The 17036-nt window shown below is 32.0% G+C and overlaps 1 protein-coding gene across 1 annotated transcript; it reads right to left on the bottom strand.

The window, feature by feature from the left end:
* Positions 1 to 543: 543 nt before the first annotated feature.
* On the bottom strand, positions 544 to 2485 carry LOC111019019 (early nodulin-like protein 9). The gene is made up of 2 exons (XM_022295307.2): positions 2170 to 2485; positions 544 to 1314 (listed from the first exon to the last, which is right to left on the bottom strand). Exons 1-2 carry the CDS (start codon positions 2378 to 2380, stop codon positions 869 to 871), a joined length of 657 nt encoding a protein of 218 aa, XP_022150999.2. The 5' UTR covers positions 2381 to 2485; the 3' UTR covers positions 544 to 868.
* Positions 2486 to 17036: the final 14551 nt, after the last annotated feature.

Raw genomic sequence — 17036 nt, 5'->3', positions numbered from 1 at the left:
TGAAAAATTAAGGGAAAAAAAAAAGGAAAGAGGGGTAAGATTAATGGTTAATATTTAGCCCATTGAAGTATAACTCAATGACCATGATATTAGTAACCTCTTGAAACCTTGCAGATGAAATATTACCTTCTCACAAGCAAAAAATTATGATAATAAGTTTTTGGTTCTATGTTTTTAGAATTTAAGTGGTGAAATATTACTTTCACCTTTGTGTTCCTTTATTTTTTTTATATAGTTTTTATAAACATTTTAAAAATCTATGCCAAATTTTGAAAACAAACAAAAAATAAATAATTTTCAAAACTTGTTTTTATTTAAATTTGGTTAAGAATTTTAATGAAATTGAAAAAAACAAACATAGTTTTTAAAAACAAAAAATGAATAATTGTTATCAAATGGTAAGTTTTTTTTTTATTTTTTAATAAATATGTTGGAGAGAGGATTCGAACTCACAATCTCTTAGTTGGAGGTATATGCTAATTACTACTACTAACTTTAAAGTAGGAAAACAAAATTAAAACTAATAAAATTAAAGCATTGAGATTAAAAATGAAATTTCAACTTATAATTTCCCTTAAGCTTTTACATTTTCATTTGACAAAATGAAATTACACGCCAAACTTTATTTACTTGTATATATATAACACATACAAACCAAGGGCATTTTTAGCTACTCCGATCCCCAGTAGGATTATTAGCTTATTTATCATCTACCAAACTAATTAAACAAACAGCCACAACACAGCCAAACAAATAATTAAATCCACACACACAACATCACAAACCTTGTTAAAAAAAAAAAAAAACATTCAAATCAATGGCAAAAAAAAAAAAAAAACCTAATTCACCATATCAAATTATTACTCAATTACAAAAGAAGAGCTGAAGAGGTAGTAGCAAACACTCCAATCAAACCCACGAAGCTGATGATAGATGTAGACGATGGTGCATTATTATTTGCAGGCGGTTCCTCGGCGAGCGGGGACGGGGTCGGGTTCATATGGGCCAAGGCCTCGGGAGGTTGGGAAGAGGCTTCACTGGACGGTGGAGGAGAAGTCGGTTCTTCCTCGATCGGGGTCGGGGGCGGAGAAGAGTACTGCTTGGTTCTATCAGCCAAGACAACGACCACCAGCTTCTGATTCTTGAGGCAGTTGTCTTTGTTGCCACTTATGAAGTAGTAAGGGCCAGATTTCTCAAACTTGAAGATGGTGTGGCCATCTGAGAAGTGCTTTATGGGTGCTTCTGTGTTGCAGTTTTTGTAGTCGTCTTGCTTCACCAACAGTACTGAGTCTTGCCCAGCTTGGTAGTTGAACACTGTACAAATAATTAACAAAAACTTGTATTCACTTCTTTTTTTATTAGTTAAATTTTTTTATTAGTTAAAGCCTTCTGATTGAAACAATTTCAAACTTTTTACCTTTTTTTTAAGGCCAAGAATTAAACGTTTCTAGTTTGTAGTTTTGGAAATAATTTTAGTTCAATATAATATTCGACAGGTTTCTTTTAACCTTTTTTAAGGTTTGAAAAATAGTTAAATAATTCGACAAAAATATGATACGACCATCGAGTTAGAAGATCCTATATCATACTAATATTTTAGATGATATGATATCAATAATCAAAATTTGTATAAAAATTTTGGAAACAACAAAAATAAAAGCCCGTTTGGTAACGCTTATGTTTCTTGTTTCTAATTTTATTAAGAAACTTAAGCATTTTGTAACAAATTAATTATGCCTTTGTTTCTCTCTTTTTTTTTGAAACATTATCAAAATTGTATAGAAATTTTGGATCAAAGACAAATTTTTTGTTTCTTGTTTCCTGTTTCAAATTTGTTATAAAACACAAAGATAAATATTATTTGATCATTCTTGAATTATTTATGGGTGTTAGGGTTATACAATTCTATTTTTAATTTCTTTATTAGAAATGATGAAACAAAAACAAGTAACAATAACGTTACGAAAGGGTAGATAAATTTCTTGTTTTTTGTTCTATTTTCATTTGGTTCCAACCTACATAAAAATTTTGTTTTATGACTCTCATTCACGAGCGTTGGGGTTATAGAATTCTATTTTTATTTGTTAAAATAAACAAAACATTATCAAACGGCTCTTAGAAACGAAATTAAAGTAATTTCTGGTTCCACAAAAAAATATAATCAATTACCTAAGGAGTCTCCAGCTTGAAATCTACGTGTTTCAGCCCATTGATTAAAACTCTGAGCATTAGAATCTGAAGAAACACCCCAAAAACCCTTTGACCCTCCCACTTGAAACTCAACTCCACAGGCCTTCTGCAGCAGCAGCACCAGCATTACCCCAAAAACACATCCTTTGTTTTGGGAACAATAAACTCCAAAACTGCTCTTCTTACCCATCACACAGAGAAAACAGAGAAAAGAAGCAGCTCCAAAGCCTTCAACAATGGCAGTTTAATTCCTTAGATCTAGCTCAACAGCTTATTATTGTTAATATTGCAAGCTGAGGGAGCTTTTGTAGGCTAACTTTTTCCTTTTCCAAGCTGTAGCAGAGAAGCTTTTGCCAGCTTTTTTTTCTTTATTCTTTTGCTTTTTTTTGGCTTCTCTTTTTTGATTTTCTTGAGGGATAAATCAAGCATATATTTTTGCCTTGAGGTTTTGTTGATTGAGAGGGGAAAAAAAAGAAAAAAAATAAAACTTTGGGAATAATATGTAAACTTGGACTGTGGGATTATGCTTTCCCTTCACTATATTTCCAAGAATATTCATGTCTTCTTCTTTGGTTAAGGCTGTGGGATCGGGTGATTCTCAATTTTTTTTTTTTCTTTTTCTAAAGTCTCAAGCTATTCTGTCATCTGCAATCCCATTATTCAATGGTTAGTATAGGGCAAATTTTATGGAAAGGAGAGAGCTTTGAGGGTTTCTATTTGGAAACTTCATGGAGGAATTTCTTTTCGTCCCGAGATCGATTCTTCATCCAACGAGTATTTTTTACCATCTCATCTAAGAATGTGTTTGATTGGTGTGATTTGAAAATAGAAAATTCTGACAATAGAAATTTGAAAAAGGACTCAATTCGAAAGCTAGAGTTATTGTATTTTACAATGAAATGAGTTTATGTGACATCAAAATAGTATATTTATAAAAGTATATTTTCTATTTTTTATTTTTATCTGTAATTCTGCATTTTAACATTTTAAATTCAAAATTTTAAAATACCGAAAGCATATAAAATATAAAATAATATTATCTTCAAAATTTTTATTATTTAGATCACAAAATCTCAATTTTCAAAAACAAATTTGCCAAAACCACTAATGGGTAGGTGGTGGCATATCTTGGGCTCATGGCCATGGGGATATTACCCCTCCCTACAGGGTGCTTAGGGTTCATCTAGCCTTCAACACCCCAGTTGGAAACCTCTAGTGTAAGGCACATGACATCTATTCTAAATTATAGAGAGTGAATCCAATCAACAAATTATCAGAAAACAAGAAACGACAGAATCTGGATGGTATATATATCAAACAGCCCTCTAATCTATTCAACATAATTCATCATTTTTCAACCCTACATTTCAAATGCTTTAGAATCGTTCGTTTTATGGGAATTCAAGATTATCGTGAGACGGGAATTTGGATTTCCACGTTTGTTTTACGGTAATGTAAGATATTTGGATATCTCAGGATGCCCAGGTATCATAGGGTGCTCATAGCGAAGACATTCGAGTCGATTTGGATACCCTTTTGAAATGTGTTTCCATGATTCCCATGTCGAGAACATCCTATATTGACATTTTTGCCACTTCATTATTTTTTCATATATTTTCTTTTATCAATTTTCTTTAGTTTTATTTGTAATTTTATAATTTAAATAAATTAATGTACTATTGACTAATAAACAATTAAGTATATTTATGTATTACACGTACTTATAAAATAAACTTCAATTAAATTATATAATATCTCCCTTTACATTTAATATTTAGAATGACTTATTATGGATAACATCTATTATTTTAAATACATAATTTTAAAACAACATTTTTTTAACGACCAGCCTACCTTTGATATTCTTCTTCTTAAAAGAATATAATTTGATAATATAATAAATGAATTTCACCAAATATAACATTAAATATACAATTGTATATATTTTTTTAAATATTAAAGTTGAAATATATTCAATATTAATTACTTAAAAAAAAGTCTTATATTAATATGAATTCTACTGACATACAAAAATTAATACATATACACAATTAATATAAAAAAAAATCTAAAATATTAAATTAATTTTAAGAAAATCTATTGTATTAATGCAAATTATATTAGATTAATGTATAAATTACATAAATATTCGTAAGGGCATTTTGGGAACATTATATAACTTTAGAACATTCCCATGAATCATGCAAAACAAACGTGGCTATCCACATATCCTCGAACATCCTAATATACTTTCCTACGAAACAAATGTGGCCATCTCAAGATGCCGGATATCTATAATTTCGGGCATCTAAAATTCCAGGTATCTGAAGATGCCAGACATCTATATTCCCAAAAACAAACGACCCCTTAAATGTTTCAATTTTACCATAGAGGTATCGAAAACTTCGATTAAAAATCACTACTCAATCATTATACTATTGAAATGAGATTTAACATTTAAAAAAATAAAATTAAACTGGTCAAAGCATGTATTTTCGATCAAAAGATTGAGGTTCGAATCTCTCTACCCACATGTTGAACTAAAGAATATATATTTTCATGAGGTAATGTTTTTTTAATGTCTAAGTATCATCACACCTTGTCTAACTAAAAAAATTCAACCATTTCCAATCCAAATAAACTCACTCAACCCTACTCTCAGCGACAAACTTTTAGCGACATATTAACAATAATGTCGCTAAAATACATATATGTCGCTAAAATACATATATGTATTTTCAACGACGTGGCGACCTATATGTCGCTAAAAGTACTTTTCAACGACACGTCATTCACTCTCCTTGTTGCTAAAAGTATTTTCAGTGACGCCGTCAATGAAATGTCGCTGAAAATGTACTTTCAGCGATGCCGTTAATTGACAGTGTCACTGAAGAGATTTTCAGCGACACATAAGTAGTACGCGTCGTTGAAAATCTCAAATTTTACAACCCCAGCTCCAATATTCCTCATTTCGCCATTTTACAAACCCTAGCCCCTCCCATTGCGATTTTGTCTCCCCTCCGTCGCCGTGTCGTCGATTTCAGCGCCTCGTCGTTGCCGTTTGTCTCCTCCCCGTAGCCGGTCGTCGCCCCTCCGTCCCCAATCATCGCCGGTCGTCTCCAATAGCCGCCACGACTAGCCTCGTCGCCGATTGTTGTCGTTCGACCATGGGAAGATTGAGGGTTTTGTTGTTCCCTTTCAATCTTACAAAAAGTAAGCTTCTTCTCCTCCTCGATTGATTTTTTTTTGTCAAAATACCGCTCGATTAAGTTTATAGTTCATATAATTTATCGTTTCAGTTTTGGTTCGTCGTGCCTTGCTCCGTGAGTTTTGTGGCTACTGTCCACCCGTGCTGGCTGCTGAAAACATCACCATCTCGAGGTTTGCTTCAAAATTTTTTTATGTTTTTAACATTTTTTTTTTAGAAATATACATTATGGATCTGAAATTGAAATTAAGTATTGAGGTGTTTGTGTACTGATTATGACGTTAATTGAATGTTTGTTGTATTTTAATGTTGCTGAAGTTGATTTTGATGTAGTTTGTGGGAGTAAAAATGGAATGGAAGAGAGTTGGGTCGAGTGAAGATGTATATAAGGGGGTTGACGTTGAATTCTTTTTTTTGTTGTGAATATTAATTAATATTACAATGAAGTGATGTGAATTATTCGATTCTTATTTGATGCTTTGAATTGTTGGATTTTGTCATAGCACTTAGTTTCGTGATGGACTTTGAAGTGTAGTTTTTGGATATTGATTATCAAGTTTATGAGTTTGAAGTTTATGTTGGATATGAATTCTAAAGTTCTTTATTTTGAATTTTATGTTGGAAATTAATTATGAAGATTACATATATGAATTTGGTGTTCATGTTATGGTGTGATTTATCCAAGTGTATTTACATTTTTTTAAATCGACATTATGGATCTCAATTGAAATTAAGTATTGAGGTGTTTGAGTATTGATTATGACGTCAATTCAATTTTTTGTTGTATTGGGACGTCGATGAAGTTGATTGTTATGTAGTTTGTGAGAATAATAATGGAATGGAAGGGAGTTGAGTCGAGTGAAGATGTATATAAGGGAGTTGACGTTGAATTCTTTTTTTGTTTAAAATGGTGGTATTGAAGTAGGAGTGATTTTTTTTGTTTGATTATGAAGTTTATGAGTTTGAAGTTTGTGTTGGATATGAATTCTGAAGTTTTTTTTTTTTAATATAAATTTTATGTTAGATTTGAATTATAAAGATTATATATATGAATTTGGTGTTTATGTTTTGGTGGGACTTATTTGAATTTTATTTCATGCTTTGATTATGTAGTTTTTGGTGTGACGATATGTCTCGATATCGTTTTTAGTTATAATTCACATTAGTTTTAGTTAAATCAAATTTAGTATTAGGTAATTAACTATAAGTTATATGTTTTTATAGAAAACATTGCTATGGATCGTACTTGGATATCTTTGAAAGATCAGAGATCTAGTCAATATTCTAATGGCGTTAGAAATTTTATTGAAGTCGCTAAGAATTATTTAGATGAAGAAGGAAAAACAAGATGTCCTTGTTCGAATAGTTTAAATGTCCTAAGAAATAATTTGAATGATGTAGAGCGTCATTTATTCAAATATGCCATGTCTCCGACATATAGTAGATGAACATTCCATGGAGAAAAAGTAGATCTTTCTTCATTCTTAAGACCTAGATCAAGGTTTCTTGGAGATACATTTTCAGATTCGGTTAGAAATAATAGACCAGATGGTGGGAATCGTATGGATCAAGTGACAACTATGGTTAATGATAATGAGATGCTCCAAATGATGAATGATTTAAATGATCCAGTGTTTGAAGACATTCCCGGAGAATCCAATGAGCAGTATGAGACTAATAATAGATTTTCTAAAATGTTTCGCAATGTTAACGAAGAGTTGTATCTAGGATGCTCGAAGTTTACATCGTTTAATTTTTTAGTGAAGCTTATGCATACTAAAGTTCTTAATCATTGGAGTGATAAATCATTTGATATGTTACTCCAATTATTGAACGATGTATTTCCAGATGGTGTAAAGCTTCCTAAATCAAATTATGAGGTTAAGAAAAGATTATGTGATCTAGGGATGAGATACGAATCAATTCACGTGTGTAAGTATGATTGTGTTTTATTTTGGAAAGAGTATGCATGCATCTCTTGACAATTGTCGGCAATGTGGAGAGTCGAGGTAAAAACTGAATAAATCAAAAGGAAAAAAAAATTCCCCACAAGGTTCTGAGATATTTTCCATTGAAGAAAAGGTTGCATAGATTATATATTTCAAAACATAATACTGAGGATATTAGGTGACATAAAGATAAAAGGTGTGAAACTGAAGGAATACTTCGACATCCTGCTGATGCTGAGGGTTGGAAACACTTTGATAGAAAGTAACTTCTTTTTGCTGCAAATGCTCGTAATGTGAGATTGACACTTTCTTCATATGGTTTTAACCATTTTGGAAATATGAGTTTATTGTACAATATGTGGCCAGTTATGCTCATTCCATATAATTTGCCCCCTTGAAAGTGCATGAAAGAATCATCTATTTTTCTATCTCTACTCATCCCTAGGCCAAGGTCTCCTAATAAAGAGATTGATGTTTATTTACAACCCTTGATAGATGAGTTGAATGAGTTGTGGGTGAATGGTATCCACACCTTTGATAGTTTTAGTGCATCTTTCTTCCAGCTTCATGCTACTCAATAGTGGATAATTAATTATTTTCCAGCTTACGGTGATTTGTCTGGTTGGATATAAGGCATCCAGTTTGCAATGACGATTTGAGTTCAATGAGATTAAAAAACAAAATTTGTTTCATGAGACATCGTCAATATTTACCTCAAACACATACATGGCGTAGGAGTAGGCAACACGATGAGAAACAAGAATTTAGATTAGCCCTGAAGATGTGAACTGGACATGATATTATAAATCAATTGAATTCATTGAGTTTCCCTACATTGAGCAAGCATCCTACAATATTATTTGATAACAAACGTAAGCGATTAGCTAACAAGCACAATTGGAGTAAAATAAGTATTTTCTTTAATCTTCTGTATTAGAAAAATCTTATGTTACGTCATAAACTTGATGTGATGCATATTGAGAAAAACATTTGTGATAATTTAGTTGATACTATACTAAATATTGATGGGAAGACTAAAGATACCATTAAAGCTCGTGAGGATTTAGCAAACTTGAAAATAAGAAAGGAACTTCATATACAAGAAATTGGAGGCAGGCACGTAAAGCCCCATGCATCGTTCATATTAACTGCGAGTGAAAAAGTTAGCTTCTGTACATTCTTAAAAACTGTGAAGTTTCCAGATGGTTTTGCTTTGAATATATCTCGGTGTGTTAACGCGAACGAGGGCAAAATCACCGGTATGAAAAGTCATGATTGTCACGTTTTATTACAAAAACTTCTTCCAATTGGTATTTGACCATATATACCCAAGGACATTGTTACAACTATATCAGAATTGTCAAACTTCTTTCATGATTTATGTGCAAGAACTCTGCGTATATCAGAATTAGAAAGAATGCAGACTGACATAGTGTTCATCCTGTGTAAGTTGGAAAAGATCTTTCCACCGGCAATTTTTGACGTTATGGTTCACTTAGCTATTCATTTGCAGTCGGAAGCAACGATCGTTGATCCAGTGAGTTATAGTTGGATGTACCCAATTGAAAGGTATGAAAATGTATCATTCTTAGTTTGTTCCATTTTTTTTCCTATGATTGATTTAAGTCCTGAGTCATTCTTCACAACTTTTGTATTAGGAGTCTGCGATATTTGAAGCAATATGTTAGAAACAAAGCTCTATCTGAAGGTTCAATTGTAGAAGCTTACATCATAAATGAATCTTTAACTTTTTGTTTTATGTATTTACATGGGATTGAAACAAGATTCAATAGGAGTGAGCGTAATTATGATAACATCGAGGATGTGGAGAACAATAGTGAGCTATCGATTTTTTCTGGACATGTAGTCGTGTACGATTATTGTGTGGTAGTCAATTTAAACGCTTGACTTCTGATGAGTTGGAAAAAGCACATTGGTATATACTAAACAGATGTGATGAAGTGGAACCTTACCTTGAGTATGTATCTATTATAGTACAATTCTAATACTATAAATTGACATTATGATGAGATTAAGATATGTTTCTTGCATGGAGCATATGACTCTTCTCCAATCAAACGGACCTGATGATTTGCATAAGAGACAACAATTAGAATTTCCTATTTGGTTAAAAAAAAAGTAACTCTATTCTCTCCATTATTTTAACTATAAATTAAACTCTATGACTAGGCTCAAGTATAGTATCGTGAAAAAGAGATTTCTTATGCATTATATGTCCTAGCAATTGGACCGACCGACTGTGTTCAATCTTACATTGGGTGTATAGCCAATGGAATTCGGTTCCATTCAAAAGAGGGTGATAGTCGTCGAGTTACACAAAATAGTGGCGTGATGGTGCTTGGAGATGATGAAACCGGACAAATAAATTTTTATGGCGTGTTGCATGAAGTAATTAGGCTACAATACATTCATATGAAGTCAGTGATTCTTTTGAAATGTGAATGATATGATATAAGTTCAAGAAATGGTAGAATTAATGTATCTGATGGTTATACATCGATTATACTCGTTATAACTTGTACAAAGACGAGTCATTCATACTTGCAAGTCAAGCTGCCCAAGTATTCTACTTAGATGACTACAAACTTGGTCAAGAATGGAAGATTGTTCAACAAATTCAACCAAGACATGTGTGGGATATTTCGGAGGCTGAAAATAATGAAACGAAAGAAGTAGTGGCAGATGAAATCATTCGTACATGTTACCCTCAAGTTGATGATAACTTAGATTCACAAACCTTCAATAGATAAGATGTTGAGCCGATGTCTATTGAAGATGCAATATATATAGATAGTGATGAGAAAAACACTATTGATGAAGAAGAATTTGATTTTGAGTATACTAGTGATGATTCTGGAAGCACAGATTCGAATATGTTATTAGATGATGAAGAGAGCGATAGTGACATATAAATTTATTTGTAAGTCGATAAATATTCATGTAATATTTCGTCTTATATTTACATTATTTTTCTATTTCGACCTATTATTAATTACAGTTTTATTTGGTCCATTATTATGTTATAGGATGTCGTCTTCAAATCTTGGACCGGGAAACCAACAGAGTTACACAAGTAATATCAATAAAATAGAAAGCACTCAACCGAAAGAGGCTGATCAAACAGCACAGAGTATGATATTTAAATAATTTTTTTTTATTCGAAGTTAAACTTAAATATACAAATATCTGATATCTTTCGTATAGATTCTGGCACGACTAAAAGAAAAGGTAGACGCAACAGTAGAAGGTTGAATGTTGATAAACATGTCCAAGATCATGGTCTTATAGAAATTAATATCGAAGAAGAGGATGGCAAGCCAGTTTGTGGGCATAGTTCGAAATTGGTCTCTCAAATTGGGGTATGGGTGCGCTTAGTCGTTCCTCTGAATTGTGGACATTGGTCAGATGTCAACTAAGACGATAAAAATAGTATTATAAATAGACTTCACGTAAGTTTCATTTAGTGACATTTTTAAAAATTTTGTTATATTGTGATTATCATTAACACGTCGCCTTTTTATTGTATATTGTTAGAACCATTTCAACCATTTCATTCTTGATCTCAATGATCCAATTGTTTATCGTTATTTGGAGTATGAGATGACTAGTAGATATAGAGATTTCCGACACAGGTTGCACAAACACTACATGCAATATTCCCCAGAAGAAGCACGACATCACAAACATAAAGATGTTACACGATATGAAGATTGGCATCGCTTATGCGATCGCTGGGAAACGGAAAAGTTTAAGGTATGTATTGTAGATATGAATTAATTTTATTCTAAGTATTTTGCTACTAACTATTATATATATTTCAGAAAATTTCTTAAACAAACACTAGAGCTCGAGCGTCTCTATCGTACGGTCATATAGCAGGAACGACTAAATTTTTACGTCACAAAGAAAACATTGAATTTATCTCCTTTCTTTGTTATAACTTCAAAAATATTTCATTACTCATAAATTTGTTTGAATTATATAGAAAAACAAAGAGGGACGAGAGGTCGATGACATTGAACTGTTCAAAGTAACACACAAAAGAGTGAACGATGAGTCGGTGAGCTCGGTGGCTGGTAAAAAACATATAGGTAAAACTACTTTTTTTATTTTTGTATTCTTTGACGTGTACTAATATTATTTATGGACATTGTAGGAACAAATAGTCGAATTGAAAAATGCACCAGTGGAAGAAGGTGCAGAACCTCTCTCAGCTCGACAAATCATTGTTCAAGTACTAGGCAGGCGAGGTGCACTTGGATAGGGACCACTGACGGCAACGACTCAGAATGAACGAAGTTCTCAAAGAAATAGAGAGTAAGAAATCAAATCGCTCAATTGCAATCCGATGTACAGACGCAACAAAGCCTGCTTGTATCAACAATGACTCAATTGAGTCAGTTGTAAGAAACTGTAAACAGGCTAAGCAATGTTGGAGAAGGATCGTCACAAGGAGCCAATTCTCAACCGTCAAATGATGCTTAAAAAGGCACTCATACATATTGTCCATAGTAGATGAATATTTAAGTAGATGATACTTTATAATAGATATTGGAATTGATGTGCTTTGAAGTGTTGTGACTATCCTGCAATTATGGTAGTTAAGACTTATGTTATATCGATATGAATTTGTTACTATATTCACATGTTAGGAGCATTTGAGTTGTTCACGATGTTAATAGAAGTGTAGCTAGATACTTGTTGCATGTACTTATGAAATACTGATTTAGACGTAGCTTAATTTTGATGTAGCTAAGTGTTGTGGCAATCTTGCAGTTATAGTAGTCATAGTTTATATTATGTCTAATATAGGTTTGTTTGTAAATTCAAATGTTTAGAGCATTTGAGTTGTTTATGATATTAATAGAAGCATAACAACGATCGTTTGATGCATATACTTATAAATATTGGTTTTGATATGTAGTTGAAATGTCGTGATCTTGCAGTTATGGTAGTCATCACTTGTGTTGTATATATATACAAATGAGTTTAATTATTAGTATTTTATAAAGTTAGGAGCATTTGGGTTGTTTATAGTGTTAATAGAACATGGCTAGATCTATATTGATTTTGATGTCGTGACTGTTTCTCTTGTAGTGCCAACTTTGTTTTAAAATAATTTAATAGTTGTTCCGTCTCATAGTGAATTTCGATTATGAATTTCTCCTCGATTTGGATATTATAAGCTTAGACTTTGGAGTTCTAATAGATTATTTTTTGTTTATAAGGTTTAGTGTTGTCCACTATGTTTTTCATTATTTAGTAAGTTGGTGTGGATATAAATATGTTGGTTTAGTAGATCAAAAACTCTTTTGATTATATTTTCATGTGAAATAAGTTGTGTTGTTAATTTTCGTCAAGTCATGTTTAATTGTTTTACAAGATATAACTTTGTCATCAAAAGCGGCTGTGCTGGATCATTCAGAACAGGAATTTTGTGTACATGTTTATTTTGTTATATGTAATTGAATCAAATATACTTATAAGACAAATTCTTATTTGTAGCCAGAAAATGTTTTTTTTGTTATAATAGGGTATTACAGATTTGGAGAACGGACCTTACGTATTTTTTTAATATTAAAAATACTTCTAAGCGACGTTTTATGTATGTGTCGTTTTAATCATAGAAATTGAGAAAAATTGAAGGTGAAAAATTGGAAAATAGGCTATTCTGCAGTCAATTTTGAGCTACATTAATAGATGTCGCTAAATAATATTTTCAGTGACAATAGAGTTTTGTCACTGACTATTTTATATAGCGACATGAACTAATGTCGCTGAAAATAAATTTAGCGACATCTATTAATGTAGCTAAAAACTAGTTTCAGCGACATATTACATTGTCGCTATATAGCATTTTCAGCGACACTGTATATTGTCGCTGAAAATCATTTTCAGCGACATTGTTCTATGTCGCTGAAAATTAGTTTTAGCCTAAAATTTTAGCTACAAATTTGGGTTTTCACGATATTTTTGGCGTGTCTCTAAAACTTCTTTTTCTGGTAGTGTCTAAAAGAAAAGAAATGAGTCATAAATTATGAGGAATGTTACTGCTCAAACGGTGGAATTTAATTAATTAAAGAACTCATTGATTTCTTTCAAAGTTGAAAAGGCAAAATAGTCAACATCTTTGGTTTGAGAATAAATTTATATTAGTCCTTAGGTCAAAGTTTATATTCATAGGAAAAAGTTAGAAGAGTATTATGTAACGTTCATATTTATTCAAAAATTTGTGGGAACACTAAGTAAGATAATAATCAATCTGAATATAACTCAACTAGTTAAGATACTTATTTCAGATTAAAAGGTCATGAATTTGAATTCCCACTATAACCTATTGTATTATTGTATTAAAAATGAAAGACAATAAGGGAAAAATAAAGAAAGTCCTTTTTTTCTTTTTTTTTCCGGAAGTCCCAATATTCTTTTACAATTATACATACAACCACCAGCGGTAAAAGGCTAGTGTCAAGGGCTAAAAGAATAATACGCCTACTGCCTAGTGCCCGTTATTTTGTTCTTATCGAAAGAATGACATTTTTTTTTGACCCTGACCTTTTATTAAGGAAAATTTTAATTTTTACTCATGAATTTTGATAACGTGAATCCATTTTTATATCTTAAAATTTTAATTTTATTGAATTAGACTTGGATGAATATTGTAGTCTTTTTCTTAGACTTAACTAAGTGTTTCAATCTTGACTTTTAATCGATTTTACAATTTTACTACTTTTGTATATTATTGAATTATAAAATTAATGTAGGCTTGATATGAAATTTCTGAGTTTTGGGATATCCATTTAATGATGGATCTTATGCATTGAAATTAGTAAGGAGTTGGAATTTTTTTTATTATTATTATTTTTTTGTTAAAACTAGTAAGGAATTGAACATAAAAAAAACGTAGCTAACATTTTTTAAAATATACGGTTCAATTTATTGAAACTGAAAGTTTACGGTGAAAATTGATAAGCAGTGTAAAGTTGAGAGACCATACAACTTGATGATGATGATTATTATTAAGAATATGGCATTGCAATGGTGTAAGGCGATGATTTCAACTTTACAACCTTAAACTAACAAGTATTTTAACCATTAAATTATGCTCATGTTTTCCAAGTTGGTTGATGAAAAAAATAATTGTAAGACCTAATGTGAATGCAACACCCACTACAATTTTTTAATGGAGGCCTAGTGAATGTAAATGTTGGAATTGGTCGAGCTAAATTACCACAATCGAAGATCGAGGAATTGGATGAAGAAGGAATGAAAAAATGCATGAGAGCTGCATGGCCACGTTGGCCAAGGGGACAGTATTGAAATACTACATCAGAGCATCTCAACATTGCTGAAACGGGAGAAATACGATGTAGGAGTTGGAGTGTTGAGACGCTAAGGACAGCGTCTCAATGCTGTCGCGAGGCACGAGCGCGTGTTGAATTTGCATTCGTACGGTTGAGACACTATGAACAACGTCTCAATGCTACGTCGCAGAATATTATGGTTTAGGGTTGATGCAGCCGTGAGATTACCAATTTTACCCGAAAAATTAGAGAGGATTTGTGGCAGTTTGAAGGCAACGGCTCAAGGGTGTTGGCAGCAAATTGGGGAGATCAAGATCGTGATCTTATTCGGGTTAAATACTTCTTAATCATATTGTGTGTTTCTCATTCATTACCTAAGGAATTGAGGTGAGATGTTAATAGTGTTCTTTTTTTATTTGTGTCCAATTTTGATTATAGTGGCACCCGCATCTGAGTAGAAAACTAGATGTAGCCCATAAACTATTGGGGTGAACCAGTATAAATTACGGTGTCGTTTATTGCTCTTCCCTTTGCCGCAACGTCATCGTAACGCGGAGTGATCGACATCATCCCCTCAAGGGTTTCTTCTGAGATAAAGGTTTAATTTGGAGTCGCCACCAATCATCTATGAGGTGTGATTGGTCTATGAAAACATAATTTTTGGTTTAGGAGTCTACTGAGGGTAGGGAAGGTGTTAGCACCCTACGACACCCGCTCGAAAACGGTACCATATTTTATCATAAATTATCCTATTATTTGGTCCAAAGAAAAATATTCTTGTTTTATTTAAACGTCCCACGCTATATTAATTCACACTTTGTTATAAGATATGAATTAGTAGGTATGAGTGGCACAAAGGTCATTAGAAAAATTTTATCACCTTGAGAATGTCGGAAGATTCCAATTTCCGTCATTGGAGTTTTTGAAATTATTATTAATTAAAAATAATGATAATAAAAAATAAATTATTTCAAAACACACACAAGGTTGAAATTGAGTGATAGATGTTAACACCTCTGACCTTTGCCACCATACCAACACCTTTACATGCAACTAAAGCTTCTTTTTAAAAAACATAATTTTCTATTTTTAAACTTTGTTTAAAAAAAAAAACTCTACTAAACGAATTCTTTTATTTATTTAAAAAAAATCAAACCTTTTTTTCTGCTTTGCAATTTGAGATTGATTTTATCTTAAAGCAAAATTTATTTTAAAAAAAAACCTTTGAATTTTTTTTAAAACAAAGTCTTATTTCGTTTTAAAACCTTCCATTTACTTTTCTAAACAAAAATTGACTTTCCTTAAAAATGTTCCTTTTTAAAACATTACTAATTTAAGGACATTTATTTAAGATTAAAACAAAATCTTTTACCATTTTTCGAAAAAACTTATTAAATTTTTTTTTTTATTTTATGATAAAACTTTTACTACTTATTTTGCACTTTTTTAAACATAATATATTTGAAAGGAAAGAAAAAAAACAAAATCTTATTATTTTAAAATAAAAACACTTATTTTATCAAAGTCTTTTATTTTCCTTTGCTATTAAAAAACTTTGTTCTTTTTGTTAAAAAAAAAATTCTCTATCACTAAGAACTTTCTTTTAAAAAAAATTCTTTATCAATAAGAACTTTCTTTAAAAAAAAAAAACTTTCATCCCAAAATATATATTTTTGTTTTAAAAAGGTTTTCTTCTAAAACGTTTTAACTTCTTTTTTAGTTTTCTTCTTTCTATTTTCAAACCCACCTTGTCACTAGGTAGTTTTAACAGAGGTCCCCGGAATGTTGTGGACGGGCTTGTCAGAATCAATCTGCAGCACTGCCGGAGTTGTTGCAGCAGGAGACATCGCCGATCGGTAATGTTGTTGCTGCCAATATGTTGCACCAGAGATCTGTGGGTATTCTGCGCCAAAGGTCCGAGAGTTAATCAAGTTATGATTTGATGCCGCCAGATTCTGTGGTCACCGAATGTCGGAGGATGCTACCCGTGGTCGCGTAGCAGTTTGGAGCTGTGAGAGCCACCAGAAATCGCCACTGCATATACGTGCTTGTGTTGGAGGGTTGGTCTCAAAGTTCGTGAGGGAGTTACCGGAGGTCGTCGAAATGTTGTGTCGGAGCTCTTGTCGTTGCCGCCACTCGCATGTTGGATTGGTGCCAAACTATGTGAAGAGAAATTAGACGAGAAAAGGAACTTTTTTAGAGAGGGAATAAGGTAGGAGATGGATGAAGATATTGAATTTTAGAGAGATAATGAAATGAAAAAGAAAAAGAAAAGTGGACTTTGAGTAGTGAGGAAGAAGAGGGAAAAAAAATTGGATTGGTTTACTCTCACTTCTCGGTAGCTTTCTTCTGGCTCTCCCTCTA

This window comes from Momordica charantia (assembly GCF_013281855.1).
Source record: "Momordica charantia cultivar OHB3-1 chromosome 10 unlocalized genomic scaffold, Mcharantia_2.0 BLBB01000010.1, whole genome shotgun sequence".
Lineage (NCBI taxonomy): Eukaryota > Viridiplantae > Streptophyta > Magnoliopsida > Cucurbitales > Cucurbitaceae > Momordica > Momordica charantia.
Note: the sequence above shows the minus strand (reverse complement) of the source record. Positions and strands in the feature narration are given on the sequence as shown.